We start from the raw sequence: 20191 nt of genomic DNA, 5'->3' as shown, positions 1-20191 counted from the left end.
ACTGAATTTGATTTTTGTAAGTTACTTTTTTTTTATGTTTTGCTCAAAGACTAGCAAAATATTAAGTTTGAACATGTGATAACTCTATGATATAGAGTTATTTGGACTTAATTTTGATAGTAATTTAGCCCAGTTCTTGTAGTAATATATAGAAATTAGTAAGTTTCTTTTAATTATTTTAAATTAGTTAATTTAGGTGAGTTAATCTAATCTTAATTAATTTTATGCTTAATTTATTGTTAATGTGATTAAGATATGTTGTTATTGATTTATTTGTGCTTTTATAGGTGTTTGGTGCAAGAAGAATTTTCGTGAAAGAAGAAGAGCAATTTCTAGGTGCAAACCTATACCACATATGTTTCAGTATTTCAACCATAACTCTTTCTACATAGCTCTAAGTGAAGTGATTCTTAAACCATTGGAAAGTTAAGAGAAAATATGTAATTTTATGTATAACACTTTTCCAATTCAGCCTAGAAAGTGGTCAAAAATCTTATCGAAATTGGAGTATTGCAGTAATCCTAGAACAATTATGATTTTTGCTATTTAAATGGTCAAGGCACGACTTTAAAGGAAGTAGGCCGCAACCCACATAATCTGATGAGGAAATTCTAGTTTGAATTTAATTCTTTTTTCACCCAACTCAGCCTAATTTCAAAATACTATAAAAACAATCTTTCGAAAGACTTTTAAAGGAGAGAACGAAACACTAGATTGTGAGCTGAATATCAAGCCACAAAATCATTAAAGAAAAATCTCATTAGAGTTAAAGAAGAAATTAAAGAATTCAAGAAGATTTGGAGATCAAGAATTCAACCCTTGTGTTTTGTTTATCCTTTTGTTGTTATTTTATTTTTTTGGTTTTGGTTTTGATGATTAACTTTAATTGATGATGATGTGTGACTTGATAAGGAACTAATTATTTATCTAAGATTATGATTGAACTCAACATCTAGTTTGATTTATTTTTCTCTCTTTTTACTTCTATTTAATGAATTTAAATTATTTATTTTATGTTATTCTTAATGCTTCTAATTACTTGATCACCAATTAAATTGAATTGGAAACCTAGGTTAAATCTTGACAAAGGAAATTTAGATAGACCTTAAATAGAATAAGTATGATTGAATGCATTTAGTTGATTAGGTGATTTGATTTGTATATAGGTTAGATATACACCTAGAAGTTATACGTAGCTAGGATTAGAGTACAAACTTACTGAATCTTTCTTCAATTTAATTTGCATAGACGTATAGTAAATTAATTAATAAAGGTATTTTAATGAGAAACTCGACAAAGACTTGTAAATAATTTAAGACTCTAGATTAACAACTTAATCCATTAAACTGAGTTAAGAGAGAGACAATATTAAGATGAATATTGAGAGATATCATAATCTTAGGTCTAGTAATTACTGAAAGTTAATAAACTAATTTTGCTAATATATTTTAGATTAGTTTTAGTTATTAGTTTATTAGTTTTAATTTTAATTTTAATTATTTAGATAAAATTAAGGTGCATTAATTTTAGTAGTTAACAATAAGAATTAATTTAATTTTCTGTGGAATCGACACTCTACTCATCACTATATTATATTTGCGATACATATACTTGTGTGGGTAGAAAATTGAATAACAATAACTATTATGCCTCTAATATTGGAGAAGTTTGTTAGAGCACCTTTTTATATTTGAGTATGCTATATGTGTGTATATATGAATGTGTGTGTTATTTATTTGCACCTTCCACTGAGTATTAGATAACTCATCTATTTATACTATATGCAAACAAATAGGCCACTAGACAATGCGTGGCAAGGGTTGTCCATTGACAAATCGATTTTTGGCATCTAGTAGGTTAATGCAAATGTACATTTGGAGATTATAAACTTTAATGTATTTATACAATTATGTGGAATAAAAGTTTAGTTGATTTGTCCGACTTTTCATTTTAAATATATTACAAAGAGTTATACGGTTCAAACGATTACATAAATTGGTGGAATAAAATATAACATATTAACAAAAGTTTCAATTAAGGTTTGTTCGAGACTTGACAAATTCTCCCTATAAGACTAGAACGCCGATAGCGATTGAGGAATGGGTTGTTACAATAAGTCCTCATCAAATAAGGCTAAAGTAATTAGTTAGGTTTGTTATGTAATTTCTAATTTTCATTACTATCAAATACAAACAACAAATTGTAAATTAAATTATTTTAGATAAAAAACTAAAGAAAAATTCTCGACCTAATTAAAATTAAATTATACTATTATTGATTATCCTTACCTTTTTTTTTATGAAACTAATATCTCAATTTTTTGACATTAAAAATCTTACTAATATATGTGCTTTGTTTTCTCCAAGGCAACATTGGCCTTAATATTAAAAGCTAATAATGGAAGCAAATAAGTGAGAGACAAAGTGGAAGAGGAGTGGGGGGCGAAGTATTTTTCATAGATTCATGTTATAAGGTAAAATTATTTGTTTGTGATTTTCCTTTTTTTTAGAGGAATAAATTATTTCAGCATTCTTTTTTTTAAGATGGGAATAAAATTTTCAATTTTCTTTTTATAGTTAAAGCTTTCACTTTTCAAAACAAAACTTTTGACCGGCATGTCTCATGTGATCCATTTCTGAAATAAATACATATGACAATGCATACTATATTCCACTAGAAAAAGCCTAATTAATTCACAAACAATCTCTCTTTTTTTTTTTGTAAAAAAAGAAAATCAATTAAATTAAAAGGAAAAGTACTTTGAATAAAAAATATTACCAAATTGATTATTATGCTTTGTCTTATGCCGTTCAAGGGAATGCAATGATTGTTATGTTTGTTCTTATATAGTTTTGTTTAGGGTTTCAATGTTTCTCGCAATAATAGATTTTAATTAACAATAATAATAATAATTTTGTACATGTGGATTATTCTTCTAAATTAAAAGTCAACAAAGAAGAAGACTAGAGTAATGAAATTTTTACTTAATTTATGGGTGGATATGTGTTAAAACCAGAAAAGATGAATAGAGTTAGCCAGGAAGGCCCTCATTTTTTATTTTTTATTTTTCTTTTTGGGTAAGATAGGCACAAAGCCGCTTAAAGTGGCAAAGTACTGCGATTAAGAACTGCTGGTTTCGTATTCAAAGTCGGAGCGTGTATGTTAAGTATGGACCAAATCTGATGCAGGCAGTCTGAAATGCATTCCTCCGTCAAAGCCATATGATGTGATAGTATTGGTATGGAACGGTAATACCAGTACTAGTATTAGCAGTAGTATAGTTGGTATTGAGTGTATTTTCCCTCCAAAAAATGGGAAAAAACCGAAGAAGGTGGGCACTCACACTAATCATCATGACACATAAAAATACAGCTAATCAGACCCTTCTTTTCTTTGTCAGCCCTAATTAGCTCTCTCTTAAAATCCCCTCATTTTTGCCCACGCACACACACTCTCTCTCAACACAACAGACGAAAAACACACACAACGAGAGAGAGAGAGAGAGAGAGAGAGAGAGAGAGGGGATCAGTATCATCTTCATCTTCTTCTTCTTCTTCTTCATTTTTTCTGCTCCACCTCGCAGCGTCCGCCATGGACCAGCAATCTCAGCTCGCCGTCATCTTAGGACGCGACCCGGCTCCTTTCGAAACCCTAATCTCCCACTTGATGTCCTCCTCCAACGAACAGCGTTCTCACGCCGAGGTCTTATTCAATCTTTGCAAGCAGTCGGACCCAGACGCCCTCTGTCTCCGCCTCGCTCACCTCCTCCAAGTCTGCGCTCAGCCTGAGACTCGTGCCATGGCCGCTATTCTCCTCCGTAAGCTCTTGACACGTGACGACTCTTATATCTGGCCTCGCCTCAACATCTCCACCCAGTCCTCCCTCAAATCGGTGCTTTTGTCTCAAATCCAAGTCGAAAACACTAAAACTTTGTCTAAAAAGTTGTGCGACACTGTTGCGGAGCTTGCTTCCAGTATTTTGCCAGAGAATGGCTGGCCGGAGCTTTTGCCGTTTATGTTCCAGTGCGTCTCTTCTGATTCCCCTAGATTGCAGGAATCCGCCTTTTTGATATTCGCGCAGCTGAGTCAGTATATCGGTGATGTCTTGACTCCTTTTATAAAGGATCTACACGCTGTGTTCTTGAGGTGCTTGAGTGAAAGTTCTAATGCCGATGTCAAAATCGCCGCGTTGAATGCTGTCATCAACTTTATTCAGTGTTTGACCAGCTCATCTGATCGGGATAGGTTTCAGGATCTTTTGCCAGCGATGATGAGGACCTTGACGGAGGCTTTGAATAACGGGAACGAGGCCACCGCTCAGGAAGCGCTGGAGTTGTTGATTGAGTTGGCAGGGACGGAGCCGCGTTTTCTTCGGAGGCAGCTTGTTGATGTGGTGGGGTCTATGCTGCAGATTGCGGAGGCAGAATCACTTGAGGAAGGGACACGTCACTTGGCGATTGAGTTTGTTATTACCTTGGCAGAAGCAAGGGAACGTGCCCCTGGAATGATGAGGAAGTTGCCGCAGTTTATTAGTAGGCTATTTGCTATTTTGATGGGAATGTTGTTGGATATTGAGGATGATGCAGCATGGCACACTGCAGAAACTGAGGACGAAGATGCTGGAGAGACTAGCAATTACAGTGTTGGGCAGGAGTGTTTGGATCGTTTGGCTATATCCTTAGGTGGAAATACAATTGTTCCAGTTGCATCCGAGCAGTTGCCAGCTTATTTGGCTGCTCCTGAGTGGCAAAAGCACCATGCTGCATTGATTGCCCTTGCACAGATTGCTGAGGGTTGTGCCAAGGTATACCTGATATTATGATATGTTTTAATATGGTCATTTCTATTATTCTACTCCTTTGTAGTTTTTAGCATCCAAGCTTTTAGGTAATTCAGTATTTACATTGTTTTCTTGTTCCAAGTTGCTGCAAGCATTGGAAGTGCTATTCGCTCCATGACATTATTTGTTTCTCCGAGACTTGAAACTGACTATTAAAAATTGCTTCCTTGGGAATGGTTAGTTCCCCCTCCCCCCACTGAATACGATTCTAAATGCACTACTAATGGAGTTGCTTATTCAGTTTAGTCATAGTGTGTTCTATTTACTGCTTGCATAGTGGGATAGAACTTTATTCAGTAAATGTTGATACTAATATTTCAAGCCATAGCTTATTGGCATAGCTTTTCAGAGGATTCAGTTTATGTTGGGAGAAAGAATTGGATTACATATTTTCTGCCTTATGTTTGATAGTGAAAGTAGAGAGTTGGGAACATGTCCCCTTTTTCATTGATTTGTAATTTGTTGCTTTATTGGTAGGTCATGATTAAAAATCTGGAACAAGTGGTTTCGATGGTCTTGAACTCGTTTCATGATTCCCATCCCCGTGTGAGGTGGGCAGCTATTAATGCAATTGGACAATTGTCTACTGATTTGGGCCCGGATTTGCAAAACCAATATCATCAAAGAGTATTACCAGCACTAGCTGCTGCCATGGACGACTTCCAGAATCCACGAGTACAGGTTAGTCAGAGATAAATAATTTTGCTTTGATGTCTCTAGATTATGCTTTTGACTGTTAGGATCTTTTGTTGCATGGTATGATTTCTTTATGGTATTAGATAGGTGCCTGATCTTAAACCTTTAAGTAGAGAGAAACAGGTTGAATCACTCTAGGCTGGATACAAATTCAAATTGCAGCATTAATAATGTGCATGGTGCTTTACATAGAGATAATTAATTCATCCCATCTCCCTTTCTGTTGTGTCTGATGTAATTGATAATTCCTGCCCCCAATAACCCATTCCTTTTTCTATAATTTTCTAATTCTAAAGTTATCTATGCATATGGGTCACATCTTTGTGGTGGAATACCAGGCTTTACTTAAATTTATCTGTGGATATGTTCTCATTTCTCATTTGGTTATGTCAAATTGCTTTGAAGTCATCAACGCACTTCATATAATAAGAACTTGTGATTGTTTTCTATTGGAACATATCAACTGGTTACTAGCAAATTATTTGTCATAACTGACTAGGAATTGTGGTCATTATAAAAATTTTCTAAGTAGTTGACTGATATGTTCATCTTTTTGGAAAAAAAAATTATTATTCAATCCTCTGTCTTACCACTTCTTGAAAGACAAAATAGAACCTTGACCTTTAAGTGTCGCAGGCATCTTTACAGAGTAGCCCCTAAAATGGTGGATGCATATGTAAGAGCCTCATAGCTGATTGTGAAGGGAATTAATTCATTTGAAAATGAAAGCTGCATCAGTGGGAATTTCCTGGATATTTTGTTGAATATGGATAAGCTAACATATAAGTCTTCATTTAGATACTGGATGATGATACTTAATTCTTGTTTATAGATGGATGGAGCTATGCCTTCTGGTTCAGGAATCTGAACTAAATTAGCTTCCGCTCTTTGCATGAAAATTTAGTAGTCTTGTTATAACATCAGAGTTTTTTTTTGTTTTTTTACCTCATTACCTGTCATTCAGGTACTTCTGTTGTTAAGATTTTATTGTTTGCTTTGAAATAACAGTTTGTTTTGTTATGTAATTTGTGTATGAACAGGCACATGCTGCTTCAGCCGTGCTCAACTTCAGTGAGAACTGCACTCCGGAAATTTTAACACCTTACTTGGATGGAATAGTTAGCAAATTACTTGTTCTTTTACAGGTATGACAATTGGAGTTATAAATGTCACATTAAAAATGCATAGATTCACTTTATGAAAGGAGATTTTATTTTTTGTCCATTATATATATCATGCAGAATGGGAGACAAATGGTGCAAGAAGGTGCCTTGACAGCTTTGGCATCAGTTGCTGACTCATCTCAGGTATACCTTTTACCCAAAAGATAGCTAGTTTGATTGTTAATATAATCGACACAGTTTAATGATTTGGGGGTTTGCAGGAGCACTTCCAAAAATATTATGATGCAGTTATGCCTTACCTGAAAGCTATCTTGGTGAATGCAACTGACAAATCTAACCGCATGCTTCGTGCCAAATCCATGGAGTGCATTAGTCTTGTTGGAATGGCTGTCGGGAAGGAGAAGTTCAGAGATGATGCCAAGCAGGTTGGTAGCCGTCTAGAAACACCATGTCCTTTTTCAATTTGTTTCTTTTTAATTCTTTTAGTTATTTCCTTAGATCTCTAAAGTCATGGATGGATGGTAGAATTTTGAGGTATTTGGGGATGCCATTTTCTAGGGAATGTAATGGTGTAGTTTGCGGCAAATATCCACCTTCCCTTCTCTGGCTTAAGAAAATACATGTTTTGTGTTCCTTGAAAGTAGTTGGGGTAGGCTAGATATCAACCTGAGGGAGGTGCCCATCAGGTTGATCTATTATGGAGTTTTGCCACTAATAATATTACATGTCAAGTTAGTATAATCTAAAGAAATTTTGAATGCTCACACAATGCACGTTCCTCATATGCTTGACATGGAATAGACCAATTTTTCAGTTTTATAATTTGCCTGGCCTTGTCTATGAGAATGCAGACTGCAGCACCAGCATGCAGATGCATTGGTTTCCACATTTGTAATGAGTTGTTGGGTCTAGTTTTTTTATTCCCAGTTAATAAAAATTTGTTATTCGAGTTCCTCTCTTTATGATGCCAAAGTGTGCCCCTGAGGATATATTGCAGTTGTTTCATGCAATTCTCTTTTACGGTTATAAACCTTCACCATTCTGAGTGTGCTGTTATTTGTAGCATGTATTTTTTTCTTTCTTTTGTTCCACTGGTCTTTGTTTAATGTTATTATACCTTTACGATTGTATTTGACATTTGCACCAAAAGTTGGGTATCTTGTATGCTCTTTCATTAAACGTAGAAATGCCTTTATCTTACGTCTTACTTTCTCTTCTTTGTGCAAGGTTATGGAAGTGCTTATGTCATTGCAAGGATCCCAAATGGAAACAGATGATCCGACAACAAGTTACATGCTGCAAGTAAGTCCATAGCACAGAAAATGTGTTGAAATAAGATTTATCATAATAACTTTGGCATGTTTATTTTTACTTGCTTATGATGCTTTTACCATGTTACAGGCATGGGCCAGACTCTGCAAGTGTTTGGGACAAGACTTCCTCCCTTACATGAGTGTTGTCATGCCTCCCCTTCTCCAGTCTGCTCAACTTAAGCCAGATGTAACTATTACATCTGCAGATTCAGATAATGACATTGAGGACTCTGATGATGAAAGGTTATATATCATTCTATTTTCACAATTATTTTGTGCCAATAAGCGACTAAAATGTCAATGATGCACGTGTATCTTGTTTCTCTCCTCCCTTATTTGAATAGGTGAAAAACTTTATTTCCTCTCTCTTCCACTTTTCTCTTATGTTATGTAGAAAGTGAAAGACACTCTGAGAAAGACACACACTCACACACACGAGTGTGTGCACACACACACATACACACCCAGACAGAGTCCTGGCCTTAGCTGTGTTCATCTCTGGCTGTTGGTTGGCTTATAACATTAGCATGTTGTTTTCCACCATGTTATTTGGTGTTATACTAAGATTTATATCTGGCATTGCACAGTATGGAAACCATTACTCTTGGGGACAAAAGAATTGGGATCAAGACTAGCGTCCTGGAGGAAAAGGCTACAGCATGTAACATGCTGTGCTGCTATGCTGATGAGTTGAAGGAAGGATTTTTTCCATGGATTGATCAGGTTTGTTTCAACTTACTATTTTGGACTTCATTTTTCTAGACTTTGTAACAATAACTAACAGAAGGAATATATGGTGCAGGTTGCCCCGACTCTAGTTCCTCTTCTTAAATTTTATTTCCATGAGGAAGTTAGAAAAGCTGCTGTTTCAGGTATAAGATTGCTATATACACTTTTCTTCTTCTTACTTTAAATATATATATATTTTTCAATTTTGTTTGGCTCTTGTTAATTCCCTCTTGGCCTATTGTGTAAATTTTGTTTCTAGCTATGCCGGAGTTATTGCTCTCTGCAAAATTAGCTGTGGAGAAGGGGATGGCTCAGGGGCGTAATGAGACTTATGTAAAGCAATTGTCTGACTTCATTATACCAGCTCTGGTGGAGGCACTACATAAGGTTGTTGTTGTTTAATTTTAGGAGTATTCATCTATTGATGCTCTAATTACTTTGTTTATGTGTTGCTTGTCATGGATGAAGTCATTGGATTGTGATATCTTTGCAGGAGCCTGATACGGAAATATGTGCAAGCATGTTGGATGCATTGAACGAATGCTTGCAGGTTTGTTCTATTATGAAATGAAGTGAATTACGTAGTGTCTATTGTGCTCATTTTTGTCTGTTTGAAATTACTCTGGTTTTGGATATTAATTAACATTGTGGGGCAACAAAAAGTTAGAAGCAAAAGTTCATTTAAATAAATTAAATCAGCTGAACTTAACTTGAATTTAATATTGTTTTTCAGTTGTATCTGCTAATATGTTGAAGTAATTCCTGAATTAAACCTGTCATGATGATTTTTGTTAAAAACTGTACCCAAGTATCTTTCCTGGGCTGTTTTTGATTTTCATTTTAGTCTATATATGTTATTAAGCATCCAAGAAAACTTTTCAGAGTTCCATTCATGACCCTTGTGTTTCATTGTGAATTGATATGCATCATTACGTGTTGGAGTTCTTTGTTCTAATCTTTGTCTCTTTGCTGTTGCCTGCATTTATATTGTATGAATTCATTACTTTTTGTCATAAATTTTTGAGTATATGTTCTTTCAGATCACTGGTCCACTTCTAGATGAAGGCCAGGTTAGATCTATTGTGGACGAGATAAAACAGGTAATCACGGCTAGTGCTAGCAGAAAAAGGGAGAGAGCTGAAAGAGCCAAAGCTGAAGACTTTGATGCTGAGGAGGGAGAGTTAATTAAAGAGGAAAATGAGCAGGAGGAAGAAGTTTTTGACCAAGTAAGTCTTCAAATAACATCTGTAGTTATACGGCACATAATTATGTAGGTAATCTTTATTTATCAAATTGTTCTTTTTTCTTTCTGAATCCATAGAGTTTCTCACTCTTGCCCTAATGAACATTCTGGTTCCAGGTGGGTGAAATCTTGGGAACTTTGATAAAAACATTTAAAGCCTCTTTCTTACCTTTCTTTGATGAGCTATCTTCGTATCTTACACCTATGTGGGTAAGTACTGTGTGAAATCTGTCTGTTTCTGAAATCAGTTCAATTTTTGAAGGAACATCCAAAAGAAAGATTTAGAAAGATTTTCTTTTATAAAGTGTGCTCATCCCTTCCCCCACCCTCTCTCTCTCTCTCTCTCTGTGTGTGTCTAAAATACAGGGCAAGGATAAGACAGCTGAAGAAAGAAGAATTGCAATTTGTATTTTTGATGATATTGCAGAGCAGTGTCGTGAGGCAGCTCTAAAGTAAGCTGCTTAATTTCTCTTTTCTGGTTACTGTCATAGAGAATTGTCATTTGATGCAATTTCGGTAATGTGGTTGAAACAGATATTATGAGACATATCTTCCTTTCATATTGGAGGCTTGCAATGATGAGAACCCAGATGTGCGACAGGTGTGTATCTTCTCTCTTCTGGTGCTTAAAGCACATTAGACTCTGGATATTGCCATTCAATTGTATAATATGTTTCAGGCAGCAGTATATGGGCTTGGTGTTTGTGCGGAATTTGGTGGGCCTGTATTTAAACCTCTTGTTGGAGGTAAATTTTGTGTGATTGTTGAAAAGGTTATTTATCTATTTCTTATCTGAATAACCTATATTTTGACATCTTTCAGAGGCTCTATCAAGGTTAAATGTTGTAATACGGCATCCTAATGCTTTACAACCTGAAAATGTGATGGCATATGATAATGCTGTTTCTGCATTAGGAAAAATATGCCTGTTCCATCGTGACAGGATTGATGCAGCTCAGGTATGGCAACCAGTAAAATTGGTTTTCCAACTTAATTAGATGTTGTGATATGAAAGGAAAGGGGCTAGGTGCTTTGCATAAAACACATGCATGTTTCTGGGCTATTGTGTGAAGTTTTCTCCTCCAAATGCCTTCTCTTGCTAGAACCGGTGCCATTTGCAATGTACTATGAGCCATATGCATGGAAATAGTATCACTACAACTATGGGTTCTTATGAGGTTCTATATGTTTGAGCTACTTGAAGCTATAGCAATGGCTCAAAACTGATCAATTGACTCTTAAGGAAGAGAACCTTGGTGTTTGAAAATCACTTTTTCTTCTCCTCCTGCCTCTTTGTTCTTATTATTGGGAAATTTTGCAAAAAGAAGAAACTAAGGGGTGTTTTGTGTGTACATGCTTATTGTCATTTATATATTTATTTTCATGTGTATATAGCTGAACAGCAAATTAGGAACAATTTTGTCATTAAGAAAAGAGAATAACCACTTTCTTGAGGGTAATAGTAAGGTTGTCAATATAACACCAAGTACCATTTTGGATTTAGAGGTATTTAATAATATAGTTCACAATTATTTTCTATTAAGAATGTAACTTTTTCTTAACAATTATTTTAACTTTCACCAAAATTATTTTTTGAGAATTTATAAAATGGTAATTTTTCATCTTACTCGATTTAAAATTTGAGTCAAAAGTTTTTTCTTTCAGATCCTATTATTTTTGGAAAAAAGGCAAAAGAAAGGGAGAAAAAAAACAAGACAACTATCCTTCAAATCTTAAATTGGACAAAGTAGACCTAGATTTTAGTAAACAAATGAAACTAACTCTTCATTAGCCCTGCCAGCCTGATAAAAAGATACCTTAGGTATAGAAAAGCCATCTTGTTAGTGTACTTAGTACCCTTGTCCTCAACTCCTCTTCAGAAAGTACACCTCTTAGTTCCCTTGCCGCTCTTTATGTGTTGTGTGCAATTGCCGCATGCTGCGTTCCTCCATCATTGCCTTGAAAGCAAGTTGTAGAGTTGATGGACAGAATGAAGCTGTTATGAGCCTTGTTGTGGCTTGGATATAAAAGAACTAGAAGACCCAAAAGGTATAAGTTTCCATTTCAATGGGCTTTTTGGTTGGAAGTTGAAACAACCGAAACATGCTAGTAAGACTGGTGCATGACGATACTGTTAAGTACCAGACACTAGACAATGTAGAGAACGGGATGTACTAGTTTTGATAAAAAACTGGTATGTAATGGATGGTATCAGTTTGGTACTGATAACATTCGACATAACTCTAATCTTTAAACTTTGTTTCAAATAAAGTTGTATAAGGCAACTAGGGATAGGAATATTTGTCCCTGACTGATAATCCTTCATCATTGAGGTGTCATGGATGCCAAATGCCCATTAAAGGTGCATAAATGACAATGGTTTTACATAAATCACTTGATATGTCAGACTAGCTCTTTTGTGATATTTAAATTAGAGATGTTTATTGTGTGAACATTCTGATGACAGTGGATATGTTAATGTTAAAGGAAGCTTTAATACTGACATAGATATGTGTAATTTCCTCCCAAACTCCACTCCCCTGCTCCCAACACACACCCTCACAGTCCTACCCATTTTCTAATAGACATTACTGTGTATATAATTTTTTTTTGATAAGCTGTGAGTATATTAAATGCGCATCTATATGTTGTGTAACACTATCCTCTGTCACATGCGTTGCACTTGATTAAACATGCTAGTTGCTTTTTATTTTGAAATTTTGAGTATAAGATGAGCAAAATTTTAGTGATTTATGGATATATAGCAATGATAATGAATATAAGTAACACTCGACTGATTTCAATTGATAAAAACTTATCTAAATGTCTAGCGTGTTGGGTTTCAAATTGTTGTCTAAAAGAAAGTTAATGCAATTTTGGCACGAATTGTAAGAAAATGAGAATAAAAGTTTCCTTTAGGCCTATTGAATTTGAATCTTTTTTTCTTGAAAGCTAATTTTTTTGACTTAATATGGCAATTTCTTTTTCTGTTATAGAATATATAAAACTGTGAGCCCATGAAGGCCTTTGCTTCTGCCAGATTACACAATTACAAAATACTTCTTAAATTTGTTGATGTTTTCTTTTTCATATAAAAACTATTTTATAAAAATAGTATTAGTATTAGGCTAAAAGTAAATCATTCTCCAAGGAAAGTGATTTAGTGGAATTGGAAAATTTTTCTATACTTTAATTATAATTGAAAATTATAATCACCGAAATCTTTTTGGAATGGAAATTTAGAAATGTAATTAACTATGATGTTTTTTGTTCAAATTACATGCATTCATATTTTTATATATGTTATAGATATAGGTATTATATTATGCTTTATGTGTAAAAACATTTCCAAATTTTGATGATTGGGTAATGTTGTTTGTTGATCATCTCTGGCATTGATACATATATGTTGTATAATTTTAGATAGATTGCAGTGGTTCTATAATTATACTTTTTCTGCATTGCATTTTTAACAAAAGTTTTTGCTGGTTGCTGCATGTCTTTATACTTATTTTGATGTTTTATTACTGCTTTCTTTCCGTTGGATTCCCTTGAACGTTTATGCTTTGATGTTTGATAGGTTGTTCCTGCATGGTTAAACTGCTTGCCAATAAAAGGTGATCTGATTGAAGCCAAAGTCGTTCATGAACAACTTTGTTCAATGGTAGAGAGGTACCATCTGCTTTGTTGATTTAACCTTATTGCATATTACTGATCTCAGTCCACTGTTTATTTTTTGCTTCGATATACTGTTACTGCATATTATCAACCACTCTATCAAATTTGTCTTCAGGTCAGACAATGAAGTTTTGGGTCCCAACCATCAGTATCTTCCTAAGATTGTTGCAGTATTTGCCGAGGTAAAATGGACTCATTAGCAACCACTAAGAGTTTCAAGTTATTGCATTAAAATTTCTTAACCTATGGCTATTTTTAAATGAACTGCTTATTCTGAGCAAACGATACAATGAGAAATGACAAAATTCTGTCCTGCAACCTGCATGTTTTATCTATATCTTAGTTAAGTATTTAATTTATTTTCTTAAAGCATTATACTTTTACCTCTTAAATTAATATCACTTCCAACTCTGACCATTGGAGGCACTGTTGCATACTTAATTCCATATCAAACATTGCTTTAATGCTGTAGCTTTGTTTGCATCAACGATCTGGCTTTTGTTGCTCCAATGACAAATGTGGCATGAACATGCATACCCATATACATCATGTTTACATGTCTTCTATGTCGAGGCATGTGAACATGTAATTTATTCATTAATCAGTTTTCTTTCAGCCCCTCTTCTTAATTCTGTTATCTAATAGAAGATTCATATGGGCATGTCAAAGCCTGAATAATTCCTATTGTGTTTTCAAGTAGGATATGGATGAGTCTTAGCCTCATTGTTGCCAAACCTGTCTCTTATTCTCTTGGTTTTAGGGTGGGTAAAGCTGTAGGGGTGAGCATTCAGTTGATTTGGTTTAAAATTTTGAAAATCAAATTCTCGTAAAAAATAACTGAAACTGATCGGACTATAACTGAAACCAAAAATCTCAGTTGGTTTATTCAGTTTTAACTATTAATAATATTTATATATAATATATATTTAAAAAACTTTGCTTAATGTGTCAATAATGTTTAACTAATAAAGCCTAAATGTTTTTAGTTTAACCCCATATATACATGTAATATTAATGATATAAATATATATATATATTTAAAAAATATATTATTAATGGATGGTTTTTGGTTTGGTTTGGTTTGGACACCAAAAACTGACCAAAATAACCAAATAAATTGCCCCTCTTAACTAATTAATATCGAAAACAAGAAAATCAAAATAACAACCAAAAAATGGTTGGGGCAGCAGGGTACATATACCACCAGATAAATAAAGAAATAACAACCGAAAAGATAAAATGCTAAATTCTTTTGTGGATGTAAAATATGCCTGAGTATGTTCTCTTACCAATAGTTGCTGTTTGGTAGGTTCTATGTGGTAAGGATCTAGCCACAGAACAAACTGCAAGTCGGATGGTGAATCTACTGAGGCAGCTTCAGCAGACATTGCCACCAGCAACATTGGCTTCAACTTGGTCATCTTTGCAGCCACAGCAACAGCTCGCTTTGCAATCCATCCTCTCCTCATAGTATATTGGTTTGACAGGCATCTTTCTGGTTTTGGAGGAATGCAGTGTCCTGTCTGTGTTGGAAGCATATTTTATTTATTACCCAATTCTTTTCTCCGAGGAGGTTCCCATTGTTTTTTGCATGATGTTTTACATCAATCCAGCAAAGGTTTGATTGAGGGTGAAGAAGTCATCGGTGCGATTGAAGTGAATCTTTTGTTCTTTTTGTTAGAATGTGTATATTAAAAGCGTCTATTTATAATATGGGGAATCGGGTGGGTCTGGAGAAGAAACAATAGGTGATCTGTGGTTTGTGAGCATTTTTTTGGGTTTGAGGGGTTGCTAGTGAGGGCAATTCCTGTAGCAGTTTTGGTCTCAGAATGTGGCTTTTCGTTTCTCCGTCTCCGTTTTACACAAAATTTCCGTTTGTGGTTATATATGGACTGAAATTTTGAACGGTTATTCTTTCACCGCTGTTTGCAAAATTTTGATCCTGAAAAAAAGCAATAAAAATGTTAATGGGATTGTCAGTTTTTGATAATTTGGTTTAAAGCTTCTGAATACTTGGAACCGTGGAAAAGTGGGCACAAAGTTTCTTCCTTCGTTTTCCCCTTTGTCTTTGGATAAAAGAATTTCTGCCTTTTTGGGCCATTCCTTCGTTTTTGTTCTTTTTTGGTTAAATGTTCACATTGAGGTTAAATGTTTGGGTTTTTGTTTTTTAAATAAAAGGTTAAATGTTTCAATTGTAATAAGTAATGATTAAAATTTTTTAGTTTTTTCTAATGAACAGTTAAGTTAATCGGTGGATGGAGTGTGTATCAAATGTTATAAAGAATCGTATGGAAAATGTAGTTACACATTATGTGAAAAATGTAATTGATATATGTTATGTTAAAATTTTAATTATTACATGTGTTGAAAAATGTAATTATGTTGAAGATTTAATTATTATATGTCATTGTTATAGTTCATATTGAAAAATATAGTTATATATTATATTGAAATTTTATTGTTATACATCATGATAAAAAGTGTGGTTATATATCATATTGAAGATTTAATTATTACATGTGTTGAAAATTTGATTGTTACAGGTCACGTGAAAAAATTTAATTACATATTAAGTTGAAAACTGTAACTATTATATGTTATGTTAAATATTTAATTATTATACCTCATGTTAAAAAATTTATTTGTTGTATATTATGATGAAAAAATTGTTATATTATATATTATAATTCGAATCGTTTGATTTGACAGTAAAAACTTTTTGACAAAATTATTCTTTCATATTTTACCGTTTCAAGTTATGTGTATCTTACACCTTTTAGATAGTTTTCACTTTAACCCTTAATTAGAAGAAATTGAAATGTTTGACCTTAAATTGATAAAAAATTTAAATTAAGCATTTAGCCTTCTTTCCTTCTTCTGTAGCTACATCTATACAAATTACTATGTTGTTAAGAGAGAAAGCATGACTTCATTTCTTTATCAAATGCAACAACTGAGTTGGAAGATGATTGGAGCTTCATTTATTTGCCAAGTGCCATTCAGCTTTTGACCCAACCGATGCTCCAAAATAGTAAAAGATGGTGTCATCTTAATCATAATAATTTAGATTAAATTATGTAATTAATTCAAATATGTAAATTTAATCTTTGTATCATAATTTGTATAAATTGAGTTTTTTTATATTTTTTAATTTGTTAATTTACCGTTAAATTTTTATAAATGAAATATATTGATGTGACATTTTGATTAAATTAATGTGATATTAACTATGTGTTGACTTATCATGATCATGTTGATGTGATAATTGTTGCATGGCATATATATAAAACAATCAACTAAGCAAGCAAAATCAGCATCCAATTTTTAGAAAACAAGGGATATGTAAAAAGAAATTATCTTTTTAAGAAACATAAATCATTAAAACCAAAAAGTACACTTGATCATGTAACCATTAAAAGTAAAAAAAAAAAAAGATTCAAACAGAAAAAAAAAGAAAGCAGAATCACATTTTTTTAGGACAATCTTTTTTTTTTTTTAAGAACTAACACACTAAGGTGGTGTTTGATATTAGAGATGTGTATCAACAATTCTTGCAATATGCTCAATTAAATAATATTGCAACGTTTATTTTGAAACAAGTCATTACAATGTAAGATTTCAATACAATTACATTGCAATTTATGGATGTAACCTGATTGCGTTGAAAAACTAATGCAATATCATATTACAACTTTCTTTATAGTGTTATCAAACTTGATTTAACATTTTTGCCGTTTTCCAATCATTAAAATTTTAAAACTTAGTTTTTATCACTTTGAAATAATTTTAAAAATTAAAAATACTTTTAAATTTTTGAAAAAAATTAAAAATAAGTTTTTAATTTTAGAAATTATAAAAAATTAAAAATTAATTATTAAAAAATATAAAATAATAAAAAATAGAAATAATTTTTATTTTTAAGAAATTATAACAAGATTAGAAAATCCATAAAATCAAAAATATATTTAGAATTTTTGAAAAAATAAAATATATTCTTTTTATGCTCATAATTTTTTAAAATTATAAAAATCATTTCCTCTTTTCAATTTTTAATAAACTTTTAAAGATAAAAATATTTTTAATTTCATTTTGAAAACAAATCTTTTGGCTTTTTATATTTTTTGTTTGTTTAGAAAAATTATTTCAATTTTTAATGTTTTAGGAATATTTCAAAATAATAATAACAACAATATATTTAAAAATTTTCAAAATTACTAACAAATAAAAAGCTATTTTTTAATTAATATTAACACGGATTTGCCCATTGTATTGCTTCAAGCCCTTGTACAGATCATCTTTCTATTAATAGAAAGCTGTTTTTCAAAAAAATCATGGATTTACTCGATACTTGGTTATTTATTGAAATTTTTATTTAAAAGATGATATCATATAAAAATTTATAATAAAAAAACATACAAGTATATTATACTTGCATTTTAATACATAGAAGTAATTCTGAAAATTTGCTAATAAAATGCTTGTAAACCAAATACTGTAATGTTATTTTCTTAGCATTTTAATCACACATTCCTTGATATATCAAACGTTACAATATTATCTTACGAACAATAACATTACCTTCAATCACATTTCCAACAACGTGATTGTATTGTAAGGCACCAAATGCAACCTAAAAGTCAAAGTATATAAATATTCTATTTTGGTTGTTGATAGGGACGTCAACGAGTAAGGTACATGCTAATTTTGAGGTATTCGAACTTGAACCCTACAACTATTGGAATTCTTTTAGAATTTACTATTTGAACTCGAGCTAGAACCCTATCACCAACCTCACCACCGGTAATTACTGGAACTCATTTTAAAACCCAATTATGTAAAAAATTTTTATTAAACTCTTCATGCATGGCTAAGTACTTGAACCAAAGCTTGTACCTGTACACAATAATAAATTACATTTCACATCCATATAATTCATTAATAATTAAATTTATAAAAGCAAATAGACGATAAAATTTAATCTCAAATAACAACTTGAATAACCAAAACAAATATTTCAAATAACTTATAAGTTATAGTTATTATCTCTATTATGAAAGGTTGTTAGTAGTTATTATCACTTAATAGCAATACTTCAATATGTTCTATTGATGTAAGTACAAATGCACTACTAATAATTTTATAAGTTATAATTTTTGTAAATTATTTTATCATAATAAGCGTATAGTATTGTTTATATATAAATTAAATAATTAATATTAGAACCTATTCATATAATATATTAATATGTAGAATATAGGCATAATAATAATTATTAAATATAACTTATTTAATATGTTAATAAGTATATGTAAATAGTAATGTTTATATATAAATTAAATATAATAATATTTATAACCTATTAATATAAGCTATTTATATAGGATAGGCAAAACAATGCTATGTATCATGTGTAATAATTATAATATTAAAATATAAGATATTTACTAATCTTATATTAATATTAACATATAACTAATATCTATTCAAATATATATATATATATATATATATAACTTATATCAGTTAAAATATATAACCTTTAATTACATATTCCATGACTTTAACACATAATCATATTATGTATGTCCTAAATTTGAAAATGTAAATACCTATTATACTTAATGCAAGTATAATTGATTGCTATATCTAATCATACCACTTGGCAATATATATATATATAATAGTAATTATACTTCTTGTAATATGATATTATTTAAACATGACTAATAATTTAATAGTTTTGTTATTTAAATATATTAATGACATATCATTAATAATTTGACTAACAATAATAAATTATAAATGAAAGGTTGGTAAAATTGGAAAGGATTTAAAGTAATTCTCATCCATGCATGGGTTTGATTCTTAATGTCAACAAAATTTTACATATTTAATTATCTATTATATATTATATAATACATAATGTGGTTCAGGTATCGTATACCCAATTGATGATACCCTAACCCTATCCGAACCTAATACGAGTAGTAAAAATATGCCTCAAACCTGCCCCAAACTTGAATATAGTATACCCTAACCCTAGTTAATCAGGTCTGATATCTACGAGTACCTTGTTAAAAGTTACACATCGCCATCCCTGATTGTTGTCGGATTCTTACAACAAATTAATTATTAACTGAACAAAACCAATGCATAAATGATGAAATCTTCAATCTTAAAACTTACTAGTTGTTCTCTATTGTAGAGCTCTATTTGTCACCTAACAAAACTGTACTTCATAAGAAAATCATCAATATTGTTGACTCCATATGTTTTTTATGATAACAAAACATTTCTAATTTATTGGTGCTTAATTATATTATTTGAGTGTGTCGGAGAAAGCTTAAATTTCTTAATATATCTATTGTTTGAAAACAAGTCAAGATGCTTGTTTAGTTGTAAGATGAGTTAATCAATTAAAAAGGCAGAAAAGAAAGGACATAGCAAAAATAGAACATTACTAACTGATTAACGAGAAGTCTTAATTAGTTAAGGCAAACCTGGGTGCTATATAAAAAGTGAGACAGAAAAGCCTTAATTAGTTAGTACAAGGCTTAACTGATTAAGAG

At 31.9% G+C, this 20191-nt stretch overlaps 1 protein-coding gene across 1 annotated transcript; it reads left to right on the top strand.

Annotated features, from left to right (window-relative positions):
- The first annotated feature begins 3151 nt into the window (after window positions 1-3151).
- EMB2734 (ARM repeat superfamily protein) lies at window positions 3152-15612 on the top strand. The gene is made up of 20 exons (XM_021422270.2): window positions 3152-4803; window positions 5317-5520; window positions 6576-6680; window positions 6777-6842; window positions 6920-7084; window positions 7887-7961; window positions 8061-8215; window positions 8560-8695; window positions 8775-8844; window positions 8961-9088; window positions 9195-9251; window positions 9742-9927; window positions 10062-10154; window positions 10311-10396; window positions 10479-10545; window positions 10624-10690; window positions 10767-10903; window positions 13525-13616; window positions 13738-13804; window positions 14932-15612. Exons 1-20 carry the CDS (start codon window positions 3592-3594, stop codon window positions 15091-15093), a joined length of 3330 nt encoding a protein of 1109 aa, XP_021277945.1. The 5' UTR covers window positions 3152-3591; the 3' UTR covers window positions 15094-15612.
- Window positions 15613-20191: the final 4579 nt, after the last annotated feature.

The sequence above is a fragment of the Theobroma umbraticum genome, unplaced genomic scaffold (genome assembly GCF_002168275.2).
Source record: "Theobroma umbraticum cultivar Fairchild unplaced genomic scaffold, ASM216827v3 scaffold_95.0, whole genome shotgun sequence".
NCBI classification, from domain to species: domain Eukaryota; kingdom Viridiplantae; phylum Streptophyta; class Magnoliopsida; order Malvales; family Malvaceae; genus Theobroma; species Theobroma umbraticum.
This window is presented reverse-complemented; position numbering and strand designations above follow the sequence as displayed.

Bases quoted from the DNA above. Each gene is read 5' to 3' on its own strand.
- EMB2734 (XM_021422270.2), top strand. From the start codon at position 3,592: ATGGACCAGCAATCTCAGCTCGCCGTCATCTTAGGACGCGACCCGGCT. The intron at 7,085-7,886 runs GTTGGTAGCCGT...TCTTTGTGCAAG, and splicing joins TCAGAGATGATGCCAAGCAG to GTTATGGAAGTGCTTATGTC. The intron at 10,397-10,478 runs GTAAGCTGCTTA...TGGTTGAAACAG, and splicing joins TGTCGTGAGGCAGCTCTAAA to ATATTATGAGACATATCTTC.